At 42.7% G+C, this 27,230-nt stretch overlaps 1 protein-coding gene across 1 annotated transcript; it reads right to left on the bottom strand.

Annotated features, from left to right (window-relative positions):
- Nucleotides 1-18,003: 18,003 nt before the first annotated feature.
- LOC123395777 (ATP-dependent RNA helicase DEAH12, chloroplastic-like) lies at nt 18,004-25,471 on the bottom strand. Its single transcript, XM_045090807.1, has 3 exons — nt 24,594-25,471; nt 21,107-24,050; nt 18,004-19,466 (listed from the first exon to the last, which is right to left on the bottom strand). The coding sequence occupies exons 1-3, from the start codon at nt 25,395-25,397 to the stop codon at nt 18,187-18,189; spliced, it is 5,028 nt and encodes a 1,675-aa protein (XP_044946742.1). The 5' UTR covers nt 25,398-25,471; the 3' UTR covers nt 18,004-18,186.
- Nucleotides 25,472-27,230: the final 1,759 nt, after the last annotated feature.

The following is a 27,230-nucleotide window of genomic DNA, read 5'->3' as shown; positions in this document are numbered from 1 at the left end:
AGAAGAACAGTAGTATATTGTTGACACGTTGATCTATTTTGAGCGTCGCAAATTCTATACTAACCATCTTCTAAAATTTCTCCTCCCCTTTGTTTAAAGTTAAGAACCTCATTCTTGGGAGTACAAGCAACAAGAAAAGAACTAGCCATGGTGGCAAAGCAAGCAAACTAGCAAATAAAAATATTTTTGTATGTTTTGAATTTTTATAGAGAAGTGGAGGGAGATGAAAAGAGAGGCAAATAAAAAGGCAAATAAGTAATGAAAATAAAAAGTAGAATAAGTGGATGATTGTTTCTATGTAGATACTTGATGAAAATTTGATGATGTATCCCGAGCAATGGCACGAGAAATTCTTTCTGCTATTTGTGAGTTGCTTTAGGTTTTTCCGCGAGGAAGAATGGTGAAGAAATATAGTAATTGATAAGTATTTCCCTCATTGAGAATCAAGATTAACGAACCAATAGGGTAATCACGCAAATTCCCGTCTTCAGTAACTACACACAAAAAAGCGAACACTTGCACCAACGCGGGGAATGAAGGTTCTCTATCCCCTTGAACTCGTTACTAGCAAGAATTAATTCTAATAGTGATGGATGTATAAAAGGAAAAGTAATAAAACAAAGTAATAAAATTGCAGCAAGGTATTTAGGTTTTTAGCAATATGATTAAGTAGCCCCAGGGGCCATAGTTTTCACTAGAGACTTCTCTCTCACACACATAACATACAATGGGTAGACAAATTACTCTTGGGAATTGACAGAAAATCTCATAGTTATGATGTTATTCATGGCAATGGTCATGTATATAGGCATGGCATCACATAACAAGTAGATCTAAACCATTCTGCATCTACTACTATTACTTCACTTCAAGAGCACTTCTATGCTTGCCTCTCTAGGTATTAAGTTCATGACAAATAGAGTAATGTTTGAAGAAAGATGACATGATGTAGACAAAGTAAACCCAATCAGTATGAATAAACCGCATCATTTATCCTTAATGGTGATGGGGATATGTACCTAGCATAGGGTCACAGGCCTGACCTAGACGTCCTACCCAAGGGTACTCATACGTCTCCAACGTATCTATAATTTTTGATTATTCCATGTTGTTATATTATCAACTTGGGATGTCTTATATGCATTTATATGCCATTTTATATCATTTTTGGGACTAACTATTAACTCAGTGCCTAGTACTAGTTTCTGTTTTTTCCATGTTTTTGACCTTTTTCAGAAAAGAATGTTAAACGGAGTCCAAACGGAACAAAACCTGCGGGGTGATTTTTTCCATAACAGAAGATACGCAAAGGACTTGAGAACCAAGCCAGGAGGTCTCATGGGAGGTCACGAGCCCCCTAGGCGCGCCCTAGGGGGGCGCGCCTAGCAGGCTCGTGGGCCCCCCGTGCCTCCTCTGCCCTACCTCTTTCGCCTATAAATTCCCAAAAATCCCAAAACTAGAAAAGAAAGCCACGAAAATACTTTTCCGCCGCCGCAAGCTTCTGTCTCCGCAAGATTCCATATGGCGACCGTTCTGGTGCCCAGTCGATGGGGGATTCACACACGGAGGGCTTCTTCATCAACACTATTTGTAATATCCCAATTTTCCTAATTGGAAATGTTTTACACTGTAGCTAAGCATCTATGCATATTGATTGAAATAAAGTTTGCATTTGAATTCTTTCGACTTTTGCTTTTGCATTTCTATTTTTTTCTTCACACGAGAAGTGTCGGGAAATGATCTCTTGCACGCAAGAGAGAGCGGAGGAAAATGACCCTCCAAAAATGTGAGGCATCTCTGAAATATTTGGAGCCGAGAAAGCCAAGGTTTTATCGCAAAAATATTTGCAAAAAGAAAATATAGCATTTAGGGGATTTTCTGAAAAAACGTTTTTAAAAAGTTTTTATTTTTGCCTTGGAAAAATGTTAATCGAGTAGAGGATATTTTTCTGATTTTTTTTGGTATATAATACCCTATATTAATTATTTATGTTCGTTGCCTTTTTATTTGTTTTAGTTTTTGTTTCTGAAAAAGACTAAAAACGGGAAACGTTTTTTTTAAAGGAAACCGCCGCCGGCGCCAGATAGGCCCTGTGGGCCGAATCCCGCCTGACCCGGGACCGAAATCCCTTCGAACCGGCCGACCGACCCAGCCTCCCTTCTCTCGTGTCGCTGACCGCCCGGGCCCACTGGCCGAACCCCCCCCCCCCCGAGTCGGTCGCCCCTACCTTTCTTCTTCCTCTTTCCCTCTTCTCTCTTTCTTTCCTTTTCTCTGGCCCGATTCCTTCCCAGTTCGCCGCACCTCCCGATCTCCTTCCCTTTGCGCCTCCCTCCTCTCCCCTATAAAGCCCGAGGCCCCGGGCCCCTCCTCTCCCCGTTCCACCCTGCCACCGCCCTGCCCAAGCTCCGCCCCGTCACCCCGCCCCTCGCCGGAGCACCTGAGCTCGGCCAACTCCGGCCGCTCCACTGCATCGCCCCGACACCCCTCGACTCCTCCCCGACGCCACCAATGCGCCCGCCGTCCTTGCCCGCATCGACTAGAGTTTTGCCGCCGCCGGAGACCCTCTGGAGCACCTCCCCCGTCCACACCCGAGCCGCCGCCGCCGTCAAGCCCTCGCCGGAGACTCCCACGCTGGTGAGCACCCCATCCCCTCCCCGTAGCCGTCCGATATTAGATGTACGCTGTAGATTAGAAAACGAGGTACCCCTTCGGTTTTAAGTAAAAAAACCCGAACGGTTTTCTGCCCCACTTACTTTTAGCCTAGAGTTTCTTAAGTTTCGGTCGTTTGCTCATAATACCCGCAGCACACACCCCCGCGGCCAATCAGTGAGCGCCACGTGTCTGTTAGTATTTGATTTCTTTTTCTGTTTAGTTCCAAAAACAGAAAAGTTTCAATTTTGTTTTGAGCATAGCTTTTGATCCCGAAGTCCAATGAGGTTGATTCTTTTTTCAGTAGATCCCAACTTTTCTGTAGTTTTTAAAAACATATAATTTGTCTATGTTTGAAATTTTAAAATTTGAATTAGATCAGATTTAGTTAAAACCTTGTTTTGCTTATTCCAGGAGTTTAAAAAATGATTTTTTGTTCATTCTTTTTTCTACTGCTCCCTAGTGATTATATATTACTGTGGTAGAAGTTTCAAAATTTTGTAAATATTTTTACTTGGGTTTTTAACAGAAACAAGTTTCTGCCTTAGTGACGTGTAGTGAATTCTTTCATTTAGGCCATAGCAACTCTTTACTTGTGATGTTATTTTTACTTGTTGTTTGATTGTAGTGCTTATGGTGTGTATTTTGTTTGTATCGGTAGATCACCCGGAGTGCGAAGCTTGTTACTTAGAAGCTCTCGATCAAGACAACTATCATCAAGGCAAGTCATTTTGATCATACTATTTCCTATGTTTTCGATGCATGGTAGTTTCACCTTTCTTTGCCCAATTGCATGCTTCTTAGGTACTTGGAAATTTTAGTATAGGTTGTAGTATCATGTGGTAGGCACACAACAACCCCGATACTTGGCCCCGGGACGACAAATTTCATATTGCTATGCTTGAGTAGACGGGATTTCGTTTGAGTGCATAACACGAGTGATGCGAGGTTGATTAAATAACCAAGACCTGTTAAGACAAGATTTTCAAGACCTCTGACGCAATGCAACTCTGGGTGAAGGACGGTTGATCGGCTCCCTGGAGAAACCAGTGGATGACCCGGGATGCTCGAGACGGCCATGACATCCTGCGGAAAGCTTCACCCAGGCTCGAAGAGACGGACGGAGGCTTCAAGACCCAAGGCTTACCTGCACAGCCACAAGTCATTATGGGCTCTGGCTTGGTTGGACAACGCGGCGACTCTGGATAGGCGGTGCTAGCGGATGTAGAAGAACGGTAGGAATGGATGGGCACCGACAGGGATTCAGAGGGACCCGTTGAAAGACCATGTTTTGATCATCCGGTCTTCAAACACCCTGAAGTGCGAGGACATACACGGAGGCGATCAAATCTTGTGGGGAACGTGTGCAAAACTCTGCAGAGTGCCTAACCTAATCGATTAGCCGTGTCCACGGTCATGGACAACTTGAGCCGAAGGCATTGAAATTTCCCTGAACTCTCGACACAACTTAATAATGATGTGGGTATTAACAACAACTCGGGTACGAGAATTGGTTGGCGGACCATCTCTTTACAACAAACAATGTAGTAATATTTTGCTTCCAGCCCCTCTTGTTGTAGGATAAAATTGGCTTTATGCAAAACCTATAGCCCCACCTGCCAAATATGCATGTAGAGATAGTTGATTATTATTTTTACCCCTCTCTTTGATGACTTGCCGGCATATTCCATATGCTGACCTACACGGCTGCAACGTATCATGTTGCAGAGTACTTTTCCGACCAGGAGTGAGGCTACGATCTACGCTCAGCGACATGCCCTGGAGTCGGATGGACTCGTCTACCTGATGCTTCCGCTAGTCTTCGTTAGATATCTCATGAGATGGCCTTCAGCCACTTTATTGTAATCCTTTATTGTAATAAAGTACTCGTTATGAGATTTCGATTAATAAAGTTGTGTGATTGAACTCTTGCATATATACATTAATGTACTAAGTGTGTACCAGCATGATCTCAGGATGGTACAGAAACACAGAGGCTTGACTCGTCTTGAGTCGGGTCGCTACACTATTGCCTCTCCGATGATGCGTGAGTAGTTCACCACAGACCTTCGGGTCCATAGCTAGTAGCTAGATGGCTTCTTCTCTCTCTTGGATCTTCAATACAAAGTTGTCCATGATCTTCAAGGAGATCTATCCGATGTAACTTTCTTTTGCGGTGTGTTTGTCGAGATCCGATGAATTGTGGATTTATGATCAGTTTATCTATGAATATTATTTGAGTCTCCTCTGATTTCTTATATGCACGATTTCGTATCCTTGTAATTCTCTTCGAGTTATGGGTTTCGCTTGGCCAACTTGATCTATAATTCCTGCAATGGGAGAAGTGCTTGGTTTTGGGTTCATACCGTGCGGTGTCCTCACCTAGTGATAGAAGGGGTAGCGAGGCACGCATCATGTTGTTGTCATCAAGGGTAAAAAGATGGGGTTTATATCATATTGCATGAATTTATCCCTCTACATCATGTCATCTTGCTTAAGGCGTTACTCTGTTTCTTATGAACTTAATACACTAGATGCATGCTAGATAGCGGTCGATGTGTGTAGTAATAGTAGTAGATGCAGACAGTATCGGTATACTTTTCTCAGACGTGATGCCTATATGTATGATCATTGCCTTAGATATCGTCATGACTTTGCGCGATTCTATCAATTAATTGACAGTAATTCGTTCACCCACCGTAATACTTGCTATCATGAGAGAAGCCTCTAGTGAACACTATGGCCCCCAGGTCTATTTTACACATTATATATTCAGATCTACATATAAAAATATCAAAAATACCTTGCTGCACTTTTATGTATTTACCTTTCATCACTATCAGATCTCACCTTTCAAATAATCGTGAAGGGATTGACAACCCCTTTATCACGTTGGATGCAATTTTGTTTGTTTTTGCGCAGGTTCATTGGTGCCTCATCTTGATACTCCTACTGGATTGATACCTTGGTTCTCAAACTGAGGGAAATACTTATCTCTACTTTGCTGCATCACCCTTTCCTCTTCAAGGGAAAAACCAACGGAAGCTCAAGAAGTAGCAAGAAGAATTTTTGGCGTCGTTGCTGGGGAGTATTCAAGTGAAGCATATCTACCAAGTACTTATCGCAAACTCATCTCTTGCATTTACATTATTTTCCTTTTGCCTCTTGTTTTCCTCTCCCCCACTTCTAAAAAACAAAATTTATAAAAATATTTGCCTTTTTCATTTGCCTTTCCTTTGCTTGTGTGCTATGTGCCTTCAATATGCTTGCATCTTTGCTTGCTAAGTATCTGTTGATATGGATCCACTTAAAGTTTTCTACTTGGATCATATTTGATACCTTTGTGCTCGTGCTGAAACCCCAACTAGCTTGGTTAATGGGAAATCTTTAGATGAGCATGCTCATTTTGTGCGTCACCGTTTGTCTGAAAAGGGGAGACTCTTATGGCATCACATAAATAGTTTGCTATGCTATGCTTTGAATCTATGTGAAATTTATGATTATACTTGTTGCTCTAAAAATCCTAAAAACACCTTCCCTACCTATGTGAGTTTAATGATAATGAAATCTTATCTTCTTATGAAAAGGGTGTTTATAGCTATTATGATATCGAACAAATTGAAGAATTTGTTGTTTCTAAGGGTGCTCATGAAGTTGCTTCTTTGATTGAAAAGTATGATATTACTCTCTACAAATATGAAAATCTTGACATACTTAATTATTGTCATGAGAACTTTGCTTCTAATGCCTATGTTATTGAATTTATTGAGAGAATGTCTGGTTCTTTGGAGGAAAATAATGATATGCATGAACCTATAGATAATTGTGATTCCGTTGATATGATTGAAATATCTCCCCTTGATAAACATGATGCTTGCTATGCTTGTGGCCACGATGCCAATATTAATGATGCCTATGGAGATGAACTTGCTATAGTTCCTTATGTTAAACGTGAAATTATTGTTCTTGCATCCACACTTGCTAGCCCCTTTAAATAAAAGCATGATTGCAATGATTTTATTATAAATTCTATGAATGTCAATTATGCTGACAATATGCAAAACCCTAAGCTTGGGGATGCTAGTTTTGCTATGTCCACTACTTATTGCAATGATCATGATTGGGGTGATGATTTTTCTTACGATCTTGACAAATTGTTTAAGCCTCATGATGAATATGATATTTATAATAATGATTGCAATAATAAAGAGTGTCAACTTTCATACATGTGGATCTTGAAAAGAATATCCTATGTGATAGTTATATTGTTGAATTTGAATATGATCCCACATGTAATTATTATGAGAGAGGAAAATATTATGGTAGAAACTTTCATGTTACTAAATTACCTCTCGTTATGTTGAGATTGATATTGTCTGTTTCTTATTCCTTGCATATGGTAGTTATTGCTTGTCTTGATAATTTGTTTTCCTATAAAATGCCTATGCATAGGAAGTATGTTAGACTTAGATATGTTTGTCACATGTTTCCTGATGCTCTCTTCGTGTCCGATTGCTATCTTGTATGTGAGCATCATTGAATTATCAATGCCTAGCTAAAAGGCTTTAAAGAAAAGCGCTTATTGGGAGGCAACCCAATGAATAAATTTATTTTTGCTTTTTACTTTCTGTTTTGTTGAGTCCACACCATCATGATTCTGTTACGATTGTGATTTTAATTTTTTAATTAGTGTTTGTGCCAGGTAGAACATTTATGATTAGCTATGTGATAGTTGTTTAATCATGCTGAAAAAGACAAAAACTTTGTGCTCACGTCATTATTTTTAATTCCTATCCAGAAAGAGCTTTTGAGTTGATTCTTTTTGCTGCTGATTGATATGCAAATTACCCTAACTGTCATAATTTTTCGGAATTTTTGATATAGCATAGGTATACGAAATATACAGATTGCTACAGACTGTTCTGTTTTTGACAGATTCTGTTTTTGTTGTGTTGATTACTTATTTTGATGAAACTATGGTTACTATCGGGGGGTATGAGCCATGCAGAAGTGATAATACAGTAATATAACATCAATCTAAATGGAAATAAAGTTTACTACAGTACCTAAAAGTTGGTGGTTTGTTTTCTTATGCTAATGATATCACGAGTTTCTGTTTAAGTTTTGTGTTGTGAAGTTTTCAAGTTTTGTGTGATGTTCTTATGGACAATGGAATAAAGACTAGAAAGAGCCTAAGCTTGGGGATCCCAAGTCACCCCAAGCCAAATTCAAGGACACCAAAAAGCCTAAGCTTGGGGATGCCCCGGGAAGGCATCTCCTCTTTCGTCTTCAATCCATCTGTAACGTTACTCGGAGCTATATTTTTATTTACCACATGATATGTGTTTTGCTTTGAGCGTCGTGTATTATAGGAGTCTTTGATTTTTGTTTTTTCACAATCATCCTTGCTTCACACCTTTTCGAGAGGGACATGCACTCATCATGAATTTGTTAGAATACTCAATGAGCTTCACTTATATCTTTTGAGCTAGATAATTTTGCTCTAGTGCTTCACTTCAATCTTTTTGGAGCACGGCGGTGTCATATTTTGTAGAAATAAAAACTCTCAATCTTCACTTATATCATTTTGAGAGTGCTCTCTCTAAGAAACTTGGTAATTGGCGTGTGCTATGAAATTAGTCGTAAATATTATAGGCATCCAAAGAGGATATAATAAAAACTTTCATATTCAAGTGCATTGATTAGTAAGAGAAGTTTTATTCCTCATAATTAGTTTTGAGATATGGATATGGTAATATTAGAGTTATGTTAGTAGGGTGTTGTGAATCTAGAAATACTTGTGTTGAGGTTAGTGATTCCCGTAGCATGCACGTATGATGAACCGCTATGTTAGGAAGTCGGAGTATAATTTGATTTATTGATTGTCATCCTTTGTGTGGCGGTCGGGATCGCGCGATGGTTAACACCTACCAATCCTTCCCTTAGGAGTATGTGTTTAGCACTTTGTTTCGATTACTAATAAAACTTTCGCAATAAGTATATGAGTTCTTCATGACTAATGTGAGTCCATGGTATAGATGCACTTTCACCTTCCACCATTGCTAGATTTTCTAGTGTCGCGCAACTTTCGCCGGTGCACAAACCCACCATATACCTTCCTCAAAACAGCCACCATACCTACCTATTATGGCATTTTCATAGCCATTCCGAGATATATTGCCATGCAACTCCCACCGTTCCATCTCATGACATGTGCCGTCATTTTCATTTTGCCATTGCATGATCGTAAGATAGCTAGCGAGATGTTTCAACGTCATACGTTAAGCTAGATTGTTGCACATCCCGGTACACTGCCAGAGGCATTTTGTATAGAGTCATTATTGTTCTAAGTATTGAGTTGTAAGTAAATAAAGTGTGATGATCATCATTATTAGAGCATTGTCCCATGTGAGGAAATAAAAAAAAGAGGCAAAGATGCCCACCAAAAAATGAAATGAAAAAAAAAAGAGGCCAAAGAGCCCAAACAAAAAAATGATGAGAGAAAAAGAGAGAAGGGACAATGCTACTATCTTTTTCCACACTTGTGCTTCAAAATAGCAGCATGATCTTCATGATAGAGAGTCTCTTGTTTTGTCACTTTCTTATACTAGTGGGAATTTTCATTATATAACTTGGCTTGTATATTCCAATGATGGGCTTCCTCAAAATTTCCCTAGGTCTCCGTGAGCAAGCAAGTTGGATGCACACCCACTAGTTTTCTTTTTGAGATTTCATACAATTATAGCTCTAGTGCATCCGTTGCATGGCAATCCCTACTCATTCACATTGATGTCTATTGATGGGCATCTCCATAGCCCATTGATACGCCGAGTCGATGTGACCATCTCCTCCTTTTTGCCTCACAACCTCCACCACACTCTATTCCACCTATAGTGTTATATCCATGGCTCACGCTCATGTATTGCGTGAGAGTTGAAAAGGTTTGAGAAAGTAAGAGTGCGAAAAGAATTACTTGGACAATACCGGGGTTGTGCATGATTTAAATTTGTTGTGTGGGGATGATGGAGCATAGCCAGACTATATGATTTTTTAGGGATACCTTTCTTTGGCCTTGTTATTTCAAAAGTTCATGATTAATTTGCTAGTATGCTTGAAGTATTATTGTTTTCATGTCAATATTAAACTATTGTTTTGAATCTTACGGATCTGAATATTCATGCCACAATAAAGAAGTTACAAAGAATAAATATGTTAGGTAGCATTCCACGTCAAAAATTCGGTCTCTATCACTTCCCTACTCGAGGACGAGCAGGAGTTAAGCTTGGGAATGCTTGATACGTCTCCAACGTATCTATAATTTTTGATTGTTCCATGCTATTATATTATCATCTTGGGATGTCTTATATGCCATTTTATATCATTTTTGGGACTAACCTATTAACCCGGTGCCTAGTGTCAGTTTCTGTTTTTTCCGTGTTTTGGACTTTTTTAGAAAAGAATATTAAACGGAGTCCAAACGGAATAAAACCTGCGGGATGATTTTTTCCATAACAGAAGATACGCAAAGGACTTGAGAACCAAGGCAGGAGGACTCGTGGGAGGTTACGAGCCCCCTAGGCGCGCCCTACGGGGGCGCCTAGCAGGCTCATGGGCCCCCCGTGCCTCCTCTGCCCTACCTCTTTCGCCTATAAATTCCCAAAAATCCCAAAACCAGAAAAGAGAGCCACGAAAATACTTTTCCGCCGCCGCAAGCTTCTGTCTCCGCAAGATCCCATCTGGGGACCGTTCTGGTGCCCTGCCGGAGGGGGATTCGGACACGGAGGGCTTCTTCATCAACACTATTGCCTCTCCGATGATGCGTGAGTAGTTCACCACAGACCTTCGGGTGTTGGGGAACGTCGCATGGGAAACAAAAAAAATTCCTACGCGCACAAAGACCTATCATGGTGATGTCCATCTACGAGAGGGGATATTCGATCTACGTACCCTTGTAGATCACACAGCGGAAGCGTTAAGAAACGCGGTTGATGTAGTGGAACGTCCTCACGTCCCTCGATCCGCCCCGCGAACCGTCCCGCGATCAGTCCCACGATCTAGTGCCGAACGGACGGCACCTCCACGTTCAGCACACGTACAGCTCGACGATGATCTCGACCTTCTTGATCCAGCAAGAGAGACGGAGAGGTAGATGAGTTCTCCGGCAGCGTGACGGTGCTCCGGAGGTTGGTGGTGATCTAATCTCAGCAGGGCTCCGCCCGAGCCCCGCAGAAACGCGATCTAGAGGTAAAACCGTGGAGATATGTGGTCGGGCTGTCGTGGCAAAGTTGTCTCAAATCAGCCCTAAAACCTCCGTATATATAGGGGGAAGAGGGGGAGCCTTGCCTTGGGTCTCAAGAGGCCCCAAGGGGGTCAGCCGAGCCAAGGGGGGGAGTCCTCCCCTTCCAAACCGAATCCAACTAGGTTTGGAAGGAGGAGTCCTTCCCCTTTTTCCCACCTCCTCTCTTTTTTTTCTTTTCTCTTTGATTTTCTTCCTATGGCGCATAGGTCCTTCTTGGGCTGTCCCACCAGCCCACTAAGGGCTGGTGTGCCACCCCCAAGGCCTATGGGCTTCCCCGGGGTGGGTTCCCCCCCCCCCCTGGTGAACACCCGGAACCCATTCATCATTCCCGGTACATTCCCGGTAACTCCGAAAACCTTCCGGTAATCAAATGAGGTCATCCTATATATCAATCTTTGTTTCCGGACCATTCTGGAAACCCTCGTGACGTCCGTGATCTCATCCGGGACTCCGAACAACATTCGGTAACCAACCATATAACTCAAATACGCATAAAACAACGTCGAACCTTAAGTGTGCAGACCCTGCGGGTTCGAGAACTATGCAGACATGACCCGAGTGACTCCTCGGTCAATATCCAATAGCGGGACCTGGATGCCCATATTGGATCCTACATATTCTACGAAGATCTTATCGTTTGAACCTCAGTGCCAAGGATTCATATAATCCCGTATGTCATTCCCTTTGTCCTTCGGTATGTTACTTGCCCGAGATTCGATCGTCAGTATCCGCATACCTATTTCAGCCTCGTTTACCGGCAAGTCACTTTACTCGTTCCGTAATACAAGATCCCGCAACTTACACTAAGTCACATTGCTTGCAAGGCTTGTGTGTGATGTTGTATTACCGAGTGGGCCCCGAGATACTTCTCCGTCACACGGAGTGACAAATCCCAGTCTCAATCCATACTAACTCAACGAACACCTTCGGAGATACCTGTAGAACATCTTTATAGTCACCCAGTTACGTTGCGACGTTTGATATACACAAAGTATTCCTCCGGTGTCAGTGAGTTATATGATCTCATAGTCATAGGAACAAATACTTGACACGCAGAAAACAATAGCAACAAAATGACACGATCAACATGCTACGTCTATTAGTTTGGGTCTAGTCCATCACATGATTCTCCTAATGATGTGATCCCATTATCAAGTAACAACACTTGCCTATGGCCAGGAAACCTTGGCCATCTTTGATCAATGAGCTAGTCAACTAGAGGCTTACTAGGGACAGTGTTTTCTATGTATCCACACAAGTATTGTGTTTCCAATCAATACAATTATAGCATGGATAATAAACGATTATCATGAACTAAGAAATATAATAATAACTAATTTATTATTGCCTCTAGGGCATATTTCCAACATCGGGTCCATAGCTAGTAGCTAGATGGCTTCTTCTCTCTCTTGGATCTTAAATACAAAGTTCTCCATGATCTTCATGGAGATCTATCCGATGTAACTTTCTTTTGCGGTGTGTTTGTCGAGATCCGATGAATTGTGGATTTATGATCAGTTTATCTATGAATATTATTTGAGTCTCCTCTGATGTCTTATATGCATGATTTCGTATCCTTGTAATTCTATTCGAGTTATGGGCTTCGTTTGGCCAACTTGATCTATAATTCTTGCAATGGGAGAAGTGCTTGGTTTTGGGTTCATACCGTGCTGTGTCCTCACCTAATGACAGAAGGGGTAGCGAGGCACGCATCATGTTGTTGTCATCAAGGGTAAAAAGATGGGGTTTATATCATATTGCATGAATTTATCCCTCTACATCATGTCATCTTGCTTAAGGCGTTACTCTGTTTGTTATGAACTTAATACACTAGATGCATGCTAGACAGCGGTCGATGTGTGGAGTAATAGTAGTAGATGCAGACAGTGTCGGTTTACTTGTCTCGAACGTGATGCCTATATGTATGATCATTGCCTTAGATATCGTCATGACTTTGCGCGATTCTATCAATTGCTCGACAGTAATTCGTTCACCCACCGTAATACTTGCTATCATGAGAGAAGCCTCTAGTGAACACTATGGTCCCCGGGTCTATTTTACACATTATATATTCAGATCTACATACAAAAATACCAAAAATACCTTGCTGCACTTTTACTATTTACCTTTCATCACTATCAGATCTCACCTTGCAAATAATCGTGAAGGGATTGACAACCCCTTTATCGCATTGGGTGCAAGTTTGTTTGTTTTTGCACAGGTTCATTGGTGCCTCGTCTTGATACTCCTACTGGATTGATACCTTGGTTCTCAAACTAAGGGAAATACTTATCTCTACTTTGCTGCATCACCCTTTGCTCTTCAAGGGAAAAAAACCAACGCAAGCTCAAGAAGTAGCAGGTACCTCATTAAAGACTTGGTGGTCACGAAGAAGATTCCGATTGGATAGCCATGGTCACTTGGTAAGCAGTCGCTCGGAAAATGCTCCCTTTCACTCGATAACCAACTTCCACTCGAAAGAAACCAGTCGACGCAGAAGAACAGAAGCCACTCCAGGGAGGCCAACAGGCGAGCGTTTGGTTGATCATCATGAATAGCATTAACTACATACATACGTTATGAGTAACGTACACCTTTAAACTCTACTGATCGAACCCTTAGATGTTGGGGCCTTGATAAGGGGTAGCGCACTCTATATAAGCCGCCCCTCCCCTCTGGCACAAGGGTCCGCACCCCCTGTAACACGCATTCCACACCGCAAGAGCTCCCGACCACTGAGACGTAGGGATGTTACCTCTATGAGAGGGGCTAAACTCATACATCTTGCGTACAAGCTTGCCGTAGCTAGGACTCTGCCCTATCCTTTCGTACCCCATATCCTTTCGTACCCTACACCTCTACTGTCAGGTTCATTCCCACGACAAATGGCAACAATACAAATGTGTGTCTTGTCCCCTTTTGTCACTAGGATATAGAGCACCGCAAGATTGAACCCATTACAAGAAGCACTCCTACTGAAGATAAATCAATCAAGTTGGCTAAACCAAACGGATAGTTCGGAGAGAAATACGAAGCTATAAAAATCATGCATAATAAAATTCAGATTTGACTCAATTACTTTCAATGAATAATCTGATTATGAACCCATAATTCATGAGGTCCCAACAAACACACCATAAAAGAAGATTACATCGGACATAATTGCATGGAGATCGAGGAGAACATTATCCTGAAAATCAAAAAGAGAGAAGAAGTCATCTAGCTACTAACTATGGACCCATAGGTCTGTGGTGAACTACTCGCACATCATCATGGAGGCAACAAGGTTGATTTAGACGGCAACATGGTCGATTCCCCCTCGGGCATATTACTAGAAAAAGCCTTCAGATGGGATCATGGTAGAACAGAGGCTTGCGGTGAAGGAAAAAGTATTTCAGGTGTCTCTCTTATGATTTTGGGGTAATTGGGAATATATAGAAGTGGAATTAGATCAGAAGGGCTCGCGAGATAGTCACGAGCCTGCACGGTGCGCCCTACCCCCAGGGCGCGCCATGCAAGCTCGTCGCTCCCTCGTGGCTCGTATGGTCGCCTCCCGAAGCTTCTAGGGTCTCTTTATGTTCAAAAATAATCCTCATAAAATTTCATCGTGTTTGGACTTTATTTGATACTTTTCTTTGAAAAACCCAAAAACACGCAAAAAACAGCAACTCACACTTGACGCTGGGTTCATAGATTAGTCCCAAAAATGATATAATATACAATTACATATAAAGTATCTAAGATTAATAATATAATAACACAAAATAATTAAAAATTATAGATACGTTGAAGCGTATCAGTGCTCATAAAGGTAGGATATAAGTGCCCGCATTCATAGAAATGAGTGTGTGTAAGTATATATAAATGTATATCTACTTTTTTAATGAAAATAAAAAATAAAATATGCAGCGGTCGGAATACCGGTGGACCAATCAGACCGTTCCTTAAAAAACAAAAACAAAATCTATACTAAACCGAAAGTGAACCGAAGTGTAATAACATACATGTGTCAAAAAGATAAGACCGCCTACGACTCCAAATGCATAGGAGGAGCCGTACATGTGTCAATGAATATATATTATATTCAGTTTGTGTGCATGTTTAAATTTATTGTCTTTTTAAGTCCACAGGGACAAATGCAGCGGCCAATGTTAGATGCATCGATCCATTCAGACAAAAAAAACGAACAAGCACGTTCACTTGGCCGACCCAAACAAACAAAATATGTATCTGTTTGCATGAGGGTGTTGGAGTTGCCCTAAAATGCAACATATCACACTTTTCCTATATTTGGGAGAAACCTGTGTTTCATTCTCCACTCAAGCCTAGAAACCTTTTTTTTTATCAACGAAATAAGGTAGTCAGGTAACATGAAAAGGCATGATGGTCTGTCAAATAGTTGTGCTTTAAAGTCGTCTCCAACACCGACCTACAAATTGCCTCCGGCATCCATCCGTGGATAGAGGAATCAGTTCACAGATACGGATACGGAAAGCGGTCATCCAATGCTATCATGTATATATCCGTCAGTAAAAGATAATTTGAAATTCAAATATAATCCGATTCAAACAGCACTCCAGATCACGCCAGCGCCAGATCACATGCCCAATCAATATCAAAAGGAGCAAAGTATGCTTAGTTTTTTACAAGCCCGGATCCAAAAAAATATCAGTCTGACAGTCCGTGCAATATTTTTCCCTGCTGGACAGCAATCCAAGCCTTCCTCCTCGATCAAGGTGCCATCGCCGCCGTGTAGACAGCCTCCACCTCCATGTGCATCTCCGCCGCTATCAACTCATCTTTGTGCCGCTGCAATATCTGGTAGCGGATGGATTGCACAATCATTCTAGCGTAGGCATCCAGAGAGCCCCATTCAAGGACAACATCTTAGCGTCCTCTGCATTGGCGGCGACCTTCACCGTACCTTCTTCTCCCCGCCCATCGTCAGCGCCCGGACGAGCTGTAGCGAACAACACTTGGAGAAGAGCGACACCGCGTTTACGTCGACGATGTAAGGCACCTTCCCGGCGGCGGTTCCGAGCTGCTTGGCGGCGTAGAAGTACTGAGGCTTGTAATGCTCAGGCCATGACGTCATCTGTATGGTGGGTGCGTCGGTCGGGGCACCGCGACCTCCCCACATCCGTGACCACCATGCCCAATGGCGGCCAACCGCTTCTTGAGCTTCTCCTCCTTTGCGGCCTTTGCCTTGACGGGGGTGACTTTGTCGCGTAGCTGAGTTGATCTTCCGAGCGAGTGTGATGCTCGAATCCTCCGACATGTTCTCCTCATGTTCAATGTGTCGGTGGTGAAAGGAAGGAGAGGGTTGGAGAAAAGGGCAGGAATTGGGTGTAGAGTGGCGGGGGGGTGGAAGAAGAGAGTTGGGGATTTTGACGCGAAAATAGTGCTGGTAACTACAAAAGCGCGGGGTCCGCCTTCCTTTTGGATGGTCAGGGGTTAAAGTCTGATATTTCTCCTGTCCGTGTCCGGACTCCCCCCCCCCCCCCCCCCCCCCCCCCTACACACTCATTTGGTTCCGATTTGCGGGAAAATCATGGTTCGGACTGTGACGCGAACAGTTAGGGGTCGGCGTTGGATGACTTTCGGGGTCTGGACTGCTGAGTCCGGACGGATGCGGGCGGTTTAAGGGTTGATATTGGAGATGCTCTAGTACTAGTTTGTTGTCAAGAAACAAAGCGCAGGTAACTGAGCGTACTGTCACAAGTTCACATCATCAGAGTTACAAATACAATGAGATGAAAATTGCAATTAAGACAAATGAAAACAACTGTGTTTAACATGGCCCTGAAAGGATGAAGCCATCAAACTAAGGATGTGCACTATTAAGGAACAGGTATTGTACCTGCACAATTGTACTCTTGTAGGATCAATCATGCTGCCTACCAGTGAGCAAGAACTGTCAACCATAATACGACATAAAATTCCTAGGAGAAAGACCAAGGGAAGGACAAAGCATAGGAAGTCATTGGAGACAACATGCAAGCTGACGAGATACAGGAGTAGAGTGAGCCAATGATCAGGTTGTGGGTAATATTGCCAGCATAAGTATCTTGCCTATATCTGACTGGCTGTTTGAGATGCAGCATGCATCTCCTCCGGACAAACACAAAGGTGACAAATATCTAATCATGCTCGGTTGTTGGGAGATTTGAAAAGAGCGAAATAGACACATTTTTTCAGCACAAGGAATTAACACCAAGGTTTTTTTTTTTTTGAGATTTGCCAACACTTTATTGATCACTGATGATGTTTAAGGGGATACAAGTTGGGTCATGGGGAGAAATAGGCCACACATGGCAAACCTGATCAAGCATAGCGTACTTGGCAAGATTATGTGCCTTTCTTCTAAAAAAAGGCACGATTATGTGCTTCGGTATTCGAAGCTCTACCCTCAAAAGTAACTAGGCAACTGATAAAAGAACTACTCCCTCCATTTCATAATATAAGTCTTTTTAGATATTTCACTAAAGGACTACATACGGATGTATATAGACATACTTTAGAGTGTAGATTCACTCATTTTGTTCTGTATGTAGTCCCTTAATGAAATCGCTTAAAAGACTTATATTTAGGAGGAACGGAGGGAGTAGATCTAAAAGGAATTAACACCAAGGCTGGGTCTTTTAGAGACGAGGCGTCTCACTGGAAGCAGCCGGAAGCCCAATTCCTTCGGATTTATTATCCTTGAAATCACTGTCACTCTAGAACCACAAAAATGATTCTCATCAGCATCCCTGGGCACTATGTCAACAAAAACAAAGAGATCTACAGAGGTAAAATCACATATCCAACCACTTAGAAAGCTAGTGCTTTGCTGGAGGGCTCCACTGGTTTGGACTTTGGACAAGGAACTGTGCCCTTCCTTATCCAAAGCTCCATCTCTCTCATGCACACGCTTCTTCAAACCAGCCAAGAACTGAACAAGCATGAACTCGAAAACAGAACCATGGAACCAATAAAGTGATTTAGGGGAACAAACATTTACCCACAAAGATATCAGCAATGCTCTCAGTCCTCCGTAAACAGAAGCCCCAAACGATTTAAGTAAACATGGATAGAATGGTTAAGATATTCTCGACACAGAGACTGATGTGCACTAGTTGGCATCATGCAATTACAGCAAGGTTAATGTACAGACAGACGAACATCATCATCATCCTACATTGTATACACAAATATAATTATTTCAGCCAGCATTTGCAAATATCTACATCCAGGTTCTACGCAATGTCCACAAAGGATTGGTGCGCAGACCTGAGATGGCCATAACACTCCTCGCTGCTCCTGAAGTTCGCCAAGCATGCCCAGCAAATGTGGCTGCCGCACCTGCACTCGACATGGTTGCAGCCCTCGGATTTCTCGATCGTGTATCCACACGAAGGGCAGTTCTTCACGTTCCCCTTCCCTCTGCGCCATTCAAGCAGCGTCGCATCTGGGTCTTCCTTGTATTGCTTGTAAGCCTCGCATGACATGAAAGGATGATACTCGAGATGGCACTTGGTGCAGATCTCGACATAGCAAGCCCCGCAGACAAAAGGCTTGGTCTCTGCATCTGGAGCTGCCACTTGGTAGATGGATTGGCAATCGGGTGTCGGGCAGAAGCGATAGGTTCCTGCTCTAGATGCAACAAATGCCCTCAGGGAAGCTCTGAATAGGTCCTCCAGCTTCTCATTAGACACCAGGTGCTTCAAATCAACTATGAGGAAGGGCTTCTTGCACCCAGTTTTCAGGCAGCAAACAGGGAACCCATCATGCGATTTCGTGGCAGATTCACACTGATCCACTAAGCAAGCCCGGCAAAACATGTGCCCACATGATTCAAGCTCAAAAGGATCTTCAGTCTCGCACAAGCAAATAGGGCATGCGTCCTGCGCCAGCTCATTGTCATCCACCCTCTGCTTATCCTTACTTCCTCCAACACTCCCTGGCGGAAGTTGAACCAGGGCATTCTGTTTAACAGAGGTTATCAGCTCAGAGATCATCCCTTCAACCCTTCGCTTATCCTCTTTACTGCCCCAAACTTTAAGTAAATGGCGGTGTTTATGTAATTCAACATTTACTGCAGGCATTTCTTTCTTAAATCCTTCCAGATCAACCCCAAAGTTCTCTACTGTTTTCTTCATCAAGTCTGGAGGGAGGTTATGGCCACGAAGACTAATTTCCAGCGGCTTCTTCTCAAGAAGCTCTGTAAGTGCATGGACCAATTTTGTCTCTGCTGCAGCCATCTGATCTTGGTGCCCAAAGACTTTAATATTCAGACTTTGTCTGTCATAAAGCATGTAAGTACCAGTTTCTTGTTCAATAGATTTCAAATGTGCTACACCATCATGGGACAAAAGCAGCTGAACTGCACTTAATGTCAGGTCAGGGTGGTTTACAGTGTTGCCTTTCATCAAAATCTCAAGAGGCCTTCTCAAATCTGCTATTGTTTTTGTGGCATTTGCAGTGAGCTTTAACCGGAAAATACCATTCTCTGTCTTTTCAAAATTGTAAGACACACCTGCATGAAATAGAAAACAGATTACAACTTAGATAAGCTTAAGCTTTTTGCAGTCTCGAACAACCACCAAACAATATAATTGCGGAAAGGAAGCTACATAAGATTAGCAGCATAACACTCGTGATTTAGGCTGATCAAGGCAGGAAGGGGAAATCCCTATTTATTAATGTTACAGATTCTTGGATGCGTAACTTGGTTGCAGTCTTGCAACTGATCATACACACATATGTGTAAACTAGTGTATTTGCCAACAAACTCTTACGGTGGTTCTTGAAAATAAATCACATCTGAGCAGAAACAACAGATATTCCTGAATTAAACAACCCAAAAAATAGTTGCATACCAACAAGAAAAGCACAAATAAGTATGTAAGCATACTACCCCCAGTCAACATTACTCACCATTTTTAGCCCCTGGAAACAAACAAGGCAGTGATAATAAATGAAAATGCATCACTAACATGTCATGTTTACATTCAATTAAATGACCATCTCTCCTTTAGAGGTGAGAACTGACAGAACTGGCCCTCATTTAGAAGTTTAGCCAACAATAACTCTTTTGCTCAGCACCACTCTCTCCGGCGTTAAACTAAGCTATATCAACGTCATATATGTTGGCGTTGAGAAAAACTTAGCATTTTTATGGAGCAAACACACATGATAGGCTCAACCGCTGGCATTGAGCTGTTAGAGCTTAGCGCCAACATATATGGCGTTGAACCGCTGCCTCCCTTCTTCGACCCACTGGTGAATTAAAAAAATGAGTGTTGGCTTGTTATATAACGAGCTGCAGTGCTTAGCCTAGAAAGATTCTTCCATACCCAGTAGCAGCGTTCATCCTTTACTCTCTTTTTTTCTCTTTTCTTTATTCGTGCACGTACAGGTTTAACTTATTTGCAAGCTTCTGCTCCAAGATGGCAACCAATGATGCCTGCTCTTCCATTTCACCTTATGCTACCGTGAAAATCACATACAGTGGATGGCTTGAGGCAGGCAAAAATGACAAAAAGCACAAACAGCTCAACCTCAGGGTGTATGGCATTGAACGTGTTTGTTCCATGAAAATGCTAAAAATTCCAATACCAAAGTGTATGGCCTTGACATAACGAAGTTCAACGACAAGGAAACTGGTGCTGAGTAAAAGGGTGAGATTCGGTAAAAAAAAAGACGAGGGTTGTTTTTGGCTGAACTTTTAATCAGTTCTATCAATTCTGCCCCTTTAGCGTTGGTCCACTGAAAACATAGTAGAGGGAGTGCATTTAAAGGATTATGGCTATCACTTCTTTATAAGAGTACTCCTGGTCTTGCGTTTCTGACTTGTTGGATCTGGTGCGCTAGTAAAGACCTTAAGAGTATGTTACTGCTCTCATGTGATGTGTACTGCACAGAATTTATTCATCGTAAAAGTAATGATGTCACATCTTTTTGCAGCCTTGGGGTGTGATCAGGGTCTACATGACCATGTAATTTAGACGGACCATATTCCTGGTGATGTCTAGGGTGTAGTGGCCAGAAGTTTAGCCGTGTGCCAAATTTAATGGCATCTATGTGTCCCATTTCAAAAAGAAAGAAAACATATGATCCAAACAATAGAAAAGCTAAGAAATTTAAGCAGGCAGGAAATGAAGAATGCAAGCACACCTTTCTGGCTTCGGAAGCTCTCAAGCAGAGAAGCAACTTCCTGGCTGATAACATTGTAAACACGTAATGGGCAGGACAGAGTGCTATGAAATACATGCTTGCACCGTATTATCTGCCAAGGTTGACAACAAGGAAGAAAGCTTCCTTCAAGATGGTCCAGCGCTCTTGCAGCCTCTCGATGAAGACTTCCATCAAAAGTTATAGTTGCTCTCATCATTGAATTGTTTTCCTCTGGAGGGAAGACTTCGACGCGGAAATTTTGTCCAGGAAAACTCTTGTTTGGCATGAACGAAGAAATTTCTCTAACCAGTGCTTCTTCACATGCAGAAACAGAAGGGACAACTAGCCTGAGCAAATGGGTACCAAGTGCACGTCCCCTGTTTGGGTTACATGGCCATGATAGTCTACCTCTTACCGCAGGAAATGGTAATCCTCGATTATCTGAACATACTGGAACCACTTTTAATGAGGAACCATGAAATTCCATTCCGTTCAATTTTGAAACAGCCTCTTCAGCACCTTCAGGTTTGAGGAATGTAAACTTCCCCCATTTAGTTTCATCTGAGGCTATACGGAAGTTCCCAGATGATTTATGAAAATTAGCGACACCAGAGATCAGACTATCCACCAAAAAAATAAGCTCCTTATCATTGATATCACAGGCATTTTGATGGAGAACTTCTACTGTTAGATACCTCTTCCCAAGTTCCAAATGTTTGATTTCAGCACCCGAGCCAAACAATGCAAGAGGAGAACTGCCAATCCTACTGGGAAATAAACTTTTCTGGAGGCACTCGTTCCTCAACATCTTACCTTCACATTCCAAAACACCATTAACAATGCAAAAGACCTTTTCTATGTCCTGTTTTGTAGCAAATAGCACAACTTCATTGTTTTCGAAGTTAATTTCAACTGTTATTCGGTCATCCCTGCATTCTTCCTTGAGACGTGAGATTATCCTTTGCTGATTTTGGCCATATTTGCCACAAAACCTTCCCAGCAAAGCACGACCAAGCCCACTAATCACTTTTATCTGCAGTTTATGTTTCTCCAGTTGCTGAATGAATGACATGGGATGAATTGCATACAACTCATCACAATCAACAGCAGTTACGCATACCAAATACTGATTTGGGACTGATAATATTTCTGTAAACACCACCCACTCTGGCTTGATGCCATAATTGAGCAATGAGCATGAGGGATGAAGGTTCACGGCCTGATCTGTTGAAATCACCTGGTAACCAAACTTTTCATGTCCTAAAAACATAGCAAGATTACCTGTAAGAGTCGATAGAATAATTCTCTTTAGCAACTTATCATGCATAGAGGGAACCTCAGGATTCCAACACCAATAACTAGGGACAATAATGTTGAGTTCATGCTTTAGACAATTTTCAAGCTCTGATATAGTTTCCTGGCACCTCCTCATGGTCTTGGCGTTGATGCTGTTCTGCCAGCACCACAGATTCCTGTTTCCATGCCCATCTTCCCATTTTTTATAAACAGCGAGTAAAGTGAAGAGATCTCCATCTTGGTGACACAGTCGGACCTTCTGAAGGTCAGCTTTATGTTTCTCCTCATTAGTGCCCACTCTACAAAATATGCTGCTAGAATTTGCCATAACAGCAGCTAGAATTACACCTTCCTTCCTCAAACCAGAATCAAAGCAATCAAGCATAATTTTGCCAAGCCTTGGCTCAATTCCCAATTTGACCAGGTAGCGTCCAGTATCAGTCAGCTCAAACAAATTACATTTACATTTGATAGCACCCAATTGTTCAAGGTTCTTCAAAGCCATATTGATTGCTTCTGGATTTGGGGCATCAACAAACTCAAAATTCTGTGCATCCCTAACACCCAAAGCAAGTATTCTCAGAACAGCAGTGCCAAGATGAACTTTCCGGATCTCAGGTTCTTGATGCACTTCCATCATTCTGAAGTGAGATTCAGAGTAAAGCCTGTAACACTTCCCTGCCCCTGTTCGACCGGCCCGGCCAGCACGTTGATTAGCGGAACTTTGGGAAATCCAATTTACTTTCAGCACATTGAGACCGCTACTAGGCACAAATCTGCTCTCCTTGGCCAGTCCAGGGTCAACAACATACTTCACTTCTTTGATGGTCAGTGAAGTTTCAGCCATATTCGTGCAGAAGATAACTTTTCTCTTACCCGGATAGCTGTTGAAAACACGACTCTGTTCTACATGGGAAAGCTTTCCATGCATAGGAAGTACCACAGCACTTGCATCGCTGAAGTTTTCACAGGCCCACTCAACTTCCAGTTGAGATGTCAAAAAAGCAAGTATGGCACCCTCTTCTTCATTCTTGTGAATCACACCTACCACCCTAACAACATCATTGACATAAGAAGCAGTAGCACAAGCATCATTCACAGAGTTTGGCACAGTATTGAAGGAAGCATCCACTGATACGTCTGGGATATATTTAATTTCAACAGGAAAATTTCGCCCTTTAACATGGAATGTTTGACAGCCATAAAAGTATTCAGCTAGTCTATTAGCATCAGCAGTGGCAGACATTATAATGAGTCGCAAATCCACCCTATCAAGCAGTTTCTTCTTTATCAAAGCTAAGAGAAGATCGGTGTTCAAGCTTCTTTCATGAGCTTCATCAACAATAATGTATGAAACGCCATCCAGGCCCATATCATTCATGCAGTGATGTAAAAGATAACTATCTGTGCCAAATATGATCTTTGAACTGAAGCCCCGAGAACCAGGAAAGGTTGAACATGACGACACAAAATTGTGTGCATAGCAGCCATTGCTTTCTTCATCTACTCTATGAGCCAACGTTATAGCAGCAATCTTTCGAGGTTGGGTACAGAAAATTGTACCCTCGGCAGCAAGACCTGAGTCAGCAAGATACTGAACCAATTGTGTGCTTTTCCCAGAACCAGTTTCCCCGATTAGGATCATAACCTGTAGAGAACAAACATCCATAACTTAGAACATGAATTTTGCATCATTATGTCATGATTTAAGAAAATAATAAACAAGTGAAACCAGATTGGGGGTGGGGATTGTGGGTAAATCGTAACGCTGACTACTGGATATTAGAACAAATATAAAAAGATGGAGCAGGGGGAAACCCCTTTTATTAAAAAAAAGATATTAGACCAAACTACATGATCAAAATTTTGGCACCCCAACGGCAAAAATGCACCTCATAACCTTGTCATGACGATCATTAGGTGCAGTTTCATTGGAAAAGCTAGAGAAAAAGTATTCTGCCAATACATACCGCTATTTAAAACTCAAGAGATAACTCAGATTAACTTATAACCTACATAAGAGAAGTTAAAACTTAACAGCGCATTGCAAAAGTTTAATATATTCACGACAAAACTCCATACACTGCTTTTCCATTATGGTTCTAACTTCTAAGCATAAAAGTCTGGCTCACACTGCATTGTAGATTTGCAAACATCACAAATATAACTGCGGAGAACTCGTAAAACTTGCCTGGTTAGTGAATACGTGATTGAGAATTTTTCTACGGTATGCATAGATCGGTAGCCCCTCGTTGAGCCGCCTGCATTCGCGCAGCATCATCGTGTGCACCCTCGCAAAATCCACATCCTCACCTTCCACAATCCCAAACAGGTCAACCCCCTCCTCCTCCTCGTCCACCTCCTTCTCTTCATCCGTCTCACTTAGCATCGCACGCCGTATCGACATCATTGCTGCTTTATACTCGGCAATTTTAGCGTCTAACATATCCTTGTCAGCCTCCAGAGTTTTCCTCTGGAGACTGAGCTGCTCGAAGTCGCGGAGGCTATTGCGGCTGATGCGCAAGCGGTGCTTGACAGACTGGACGGAGGCTGCTAGCTGCCCGGAGCGGGCGGCTAGACGGGAAACGAGGTCGGAGTCGAGGAGGCGGGAGGCGTGGGAGGCGAAGAGTGAGGAGATTAGGGGGAATGCCTTCGCGGCGAAGACGGGGTCGGGGGTGTACGGCGTGAGGAGGTGGCGGCCCTCGAGGCGGAGCGACCAGAGGTCGCGCGCGGCGGCCGCGGCGGCAGGGAGGGAGCGGAAGATGAGGCGAGCGGCGTGGCGGCCGGAGGAGAAGACGGAGAGGCTGTCGGGGCGGAGGCCGGCGACGAGCGCGTCGACCTCCGTGGCGGCCGGGGAGGAGAAATCGGGGCCCGCGCGAAGGAGGAGGATCGCGGCGGACTGCGGCTGCGGCTGGCGCTGCTGCTGTGAGCGGTGCGGCGGCAGCGAACCCCGATCCGGCGGGCGGAAGGGGCGGTCGGCGGGAGATCGACGCATGGCGGCAGCCGAGGGGTTTGAGAAGGTTTTGGTCGGTGGTTGGAATCGGACGGAATGTTCGCCAGGCAACTCAGATTTCATTTTTTTAATCTGTTTTGCCAAAAAGCGCAGTCCTGTGCCATTTCATGAAACGACAGTTGATTTCCAGACCGTGCGATTCGTCCGTGACTCGTGGGATTCGACCAAAAGAGGGCAACAAGGCAGAGAGCTATCGCCATGGTGAGGGCAATGAAGATGAGGATGAACTTCATGATGCAAGGGTTAAGGTTGAAGAGTGGGAGGTTCTGGACGACGGACAGGATGACGAGGACACAGAAGTGCTAGATGCATGCTAGGAGCGGCCATACAACCTGCGGTTGCGAGGTGAAGTAAAGCAGTAGCGTCGGAGGAAGGGGAGGGAAGGGGGGAGAATGGTTAGATCGATGGGAGTCGAACCGTTGAAAACGGACGGACGTATAAGAATGCCTCGTTATTTAATAATATGACACGTGTAATTTATTAAATGATTCTAATTAAAATATTCAGTATAATAGTTGATGAATATTATGGATTAAAAGTAGGGTTCTGATTTTTTTTTATATCTGTTAATTGTCATTACTAAACTGTGTATCTAAAAGATTATGGATGAAGTTGGCTAGATATGGTCGCTCATGTGCATCAAATTAGCTAGCCAGGTAAGTACATGCTTCTTTTTAACAAGGATATGAACCCAAAGGTCCTAAAAGCACCTTAAAAGGAACATAATAACAACAAGATCTTTCCCATTTGCAACTAGGAGCTTAAATAGCACACTAATAATGCAATTGAGTCTTAATGAACATAATGAGCTCATTGGAGACTCAATTGTCAAGGTTTCTAACCCATGCCTAATCGACGATGGAAAAGTTTTAGGCAATTAAGAAGGTGGAAGGATAGAAGGTTTAGATAGATGGTAAGAGCCTCAACAAAACCGATGGTGGTGGTGGCTGGTTGAAGGTGCGGTGGCTAGGCGAAGAGAAGAGACAGTGACGCCAATTGAGGGCAGGAAAAGAAAGTTTGCTTTTACCAATAAGAGTGATTGTGTGCGCGCGCTCGTGCGTGTGTGCATGCATGCGCGCTCCTACCATGTTAGTCAGGGATTAAAGGAGCCTCCATTAGTGGTAGAAAAATGTTAAGATATTCGTGTGATTCGTCCGTCACTCGTGGAATTCGACAAAAAGAGGGCAACAAGGCAGAGTGGAGCTACGCCATGGTGATCGCGGTGAAGATGAGGATGAACTTCATGGTGCAAGGGTTAGGGTTGAAGAGTGGGAGGTTCTAGACGACGAAGAAGATGACAAGGACGCAGAAGGGCTAGATGCATGCTAGAAGTGGCGACACAACTGGCGGTTGCGAGGTGAAGTAAAGCGGTACCGTGGGGGGAGAGAATGGTTAGATGGATGGGAGTCGAACTGTTGAAGACGGTCGAATGACACGTCAACGGACGTGTAAGAATGCCTCGTTATTTAGTAATATGACACATGTAATTTGTTAAATAATTCTAATTAAAATATTCAATGTGACAGTTGATGAATATTATGGATTAAAAGTACGGTTTTGATTTTCTCTTATATCTATTAATCTTCATCACTAAACTGAATATCTGAAAGATTATGCGTGAAGTTGGCTAGATATGTTCACTCATGTGCATCAAGTTAGCTAGCTAGGTAAGTACATCCTTCTTTTTAACAAGGATACGAATCCAAAGGTCCTAAAAGCACCTTAAAAGGAACTTAAATAACAACAAGATCTTTCCCATTTGCAACTAGGAGCTTAAATAGCACACTAATAACGTAATTGAGTCTTAATGCACAC

This window comes from Hordeum vulgare, chromosome 5H, assembly GCF_904849725.1.
Source record: "Hordeum vulgare subsp. vulgare chromosome 5H, MorexV3_pseudomolecules_assembly, whole genome shotgun sequence".
NCBI classification, from domain to species: Eukaryota; Viridiplantae; Streptophyta; class Magnoliopsida; order Poales; family Poaceae; genus Hordeum; species Hordeum vulgare.
This window is presented reverse-complemented; position numbering and strand designations above follow the sequence as displayed.

Excerpts from the sequence above, each read along its gene's own strand:
- LOC123395777 (XM_045090807.1), bottom strand. The coding sequence starts at position 25,397 with ATGCGTCGATCTCCCGCCGACCGCCCCTTCCGCCCGCCGGATCGGGGT. Across the intron at positions 24,051-24,593 it reads ATCACGTATTCACTAACCAG|GTTATGATCCTAATCGGGGA; the intron begins GCAAGTTTTACG and ends TGTTCTCTACAG. Across the intron at positions 19,467-21,106 it reads GAGCTTCCGAAGCCAGAAAG|GTGTGTCTTACAATTTTGAA; the intron begins GTGTGCTTGCAT and ends TATTTCATGCAG.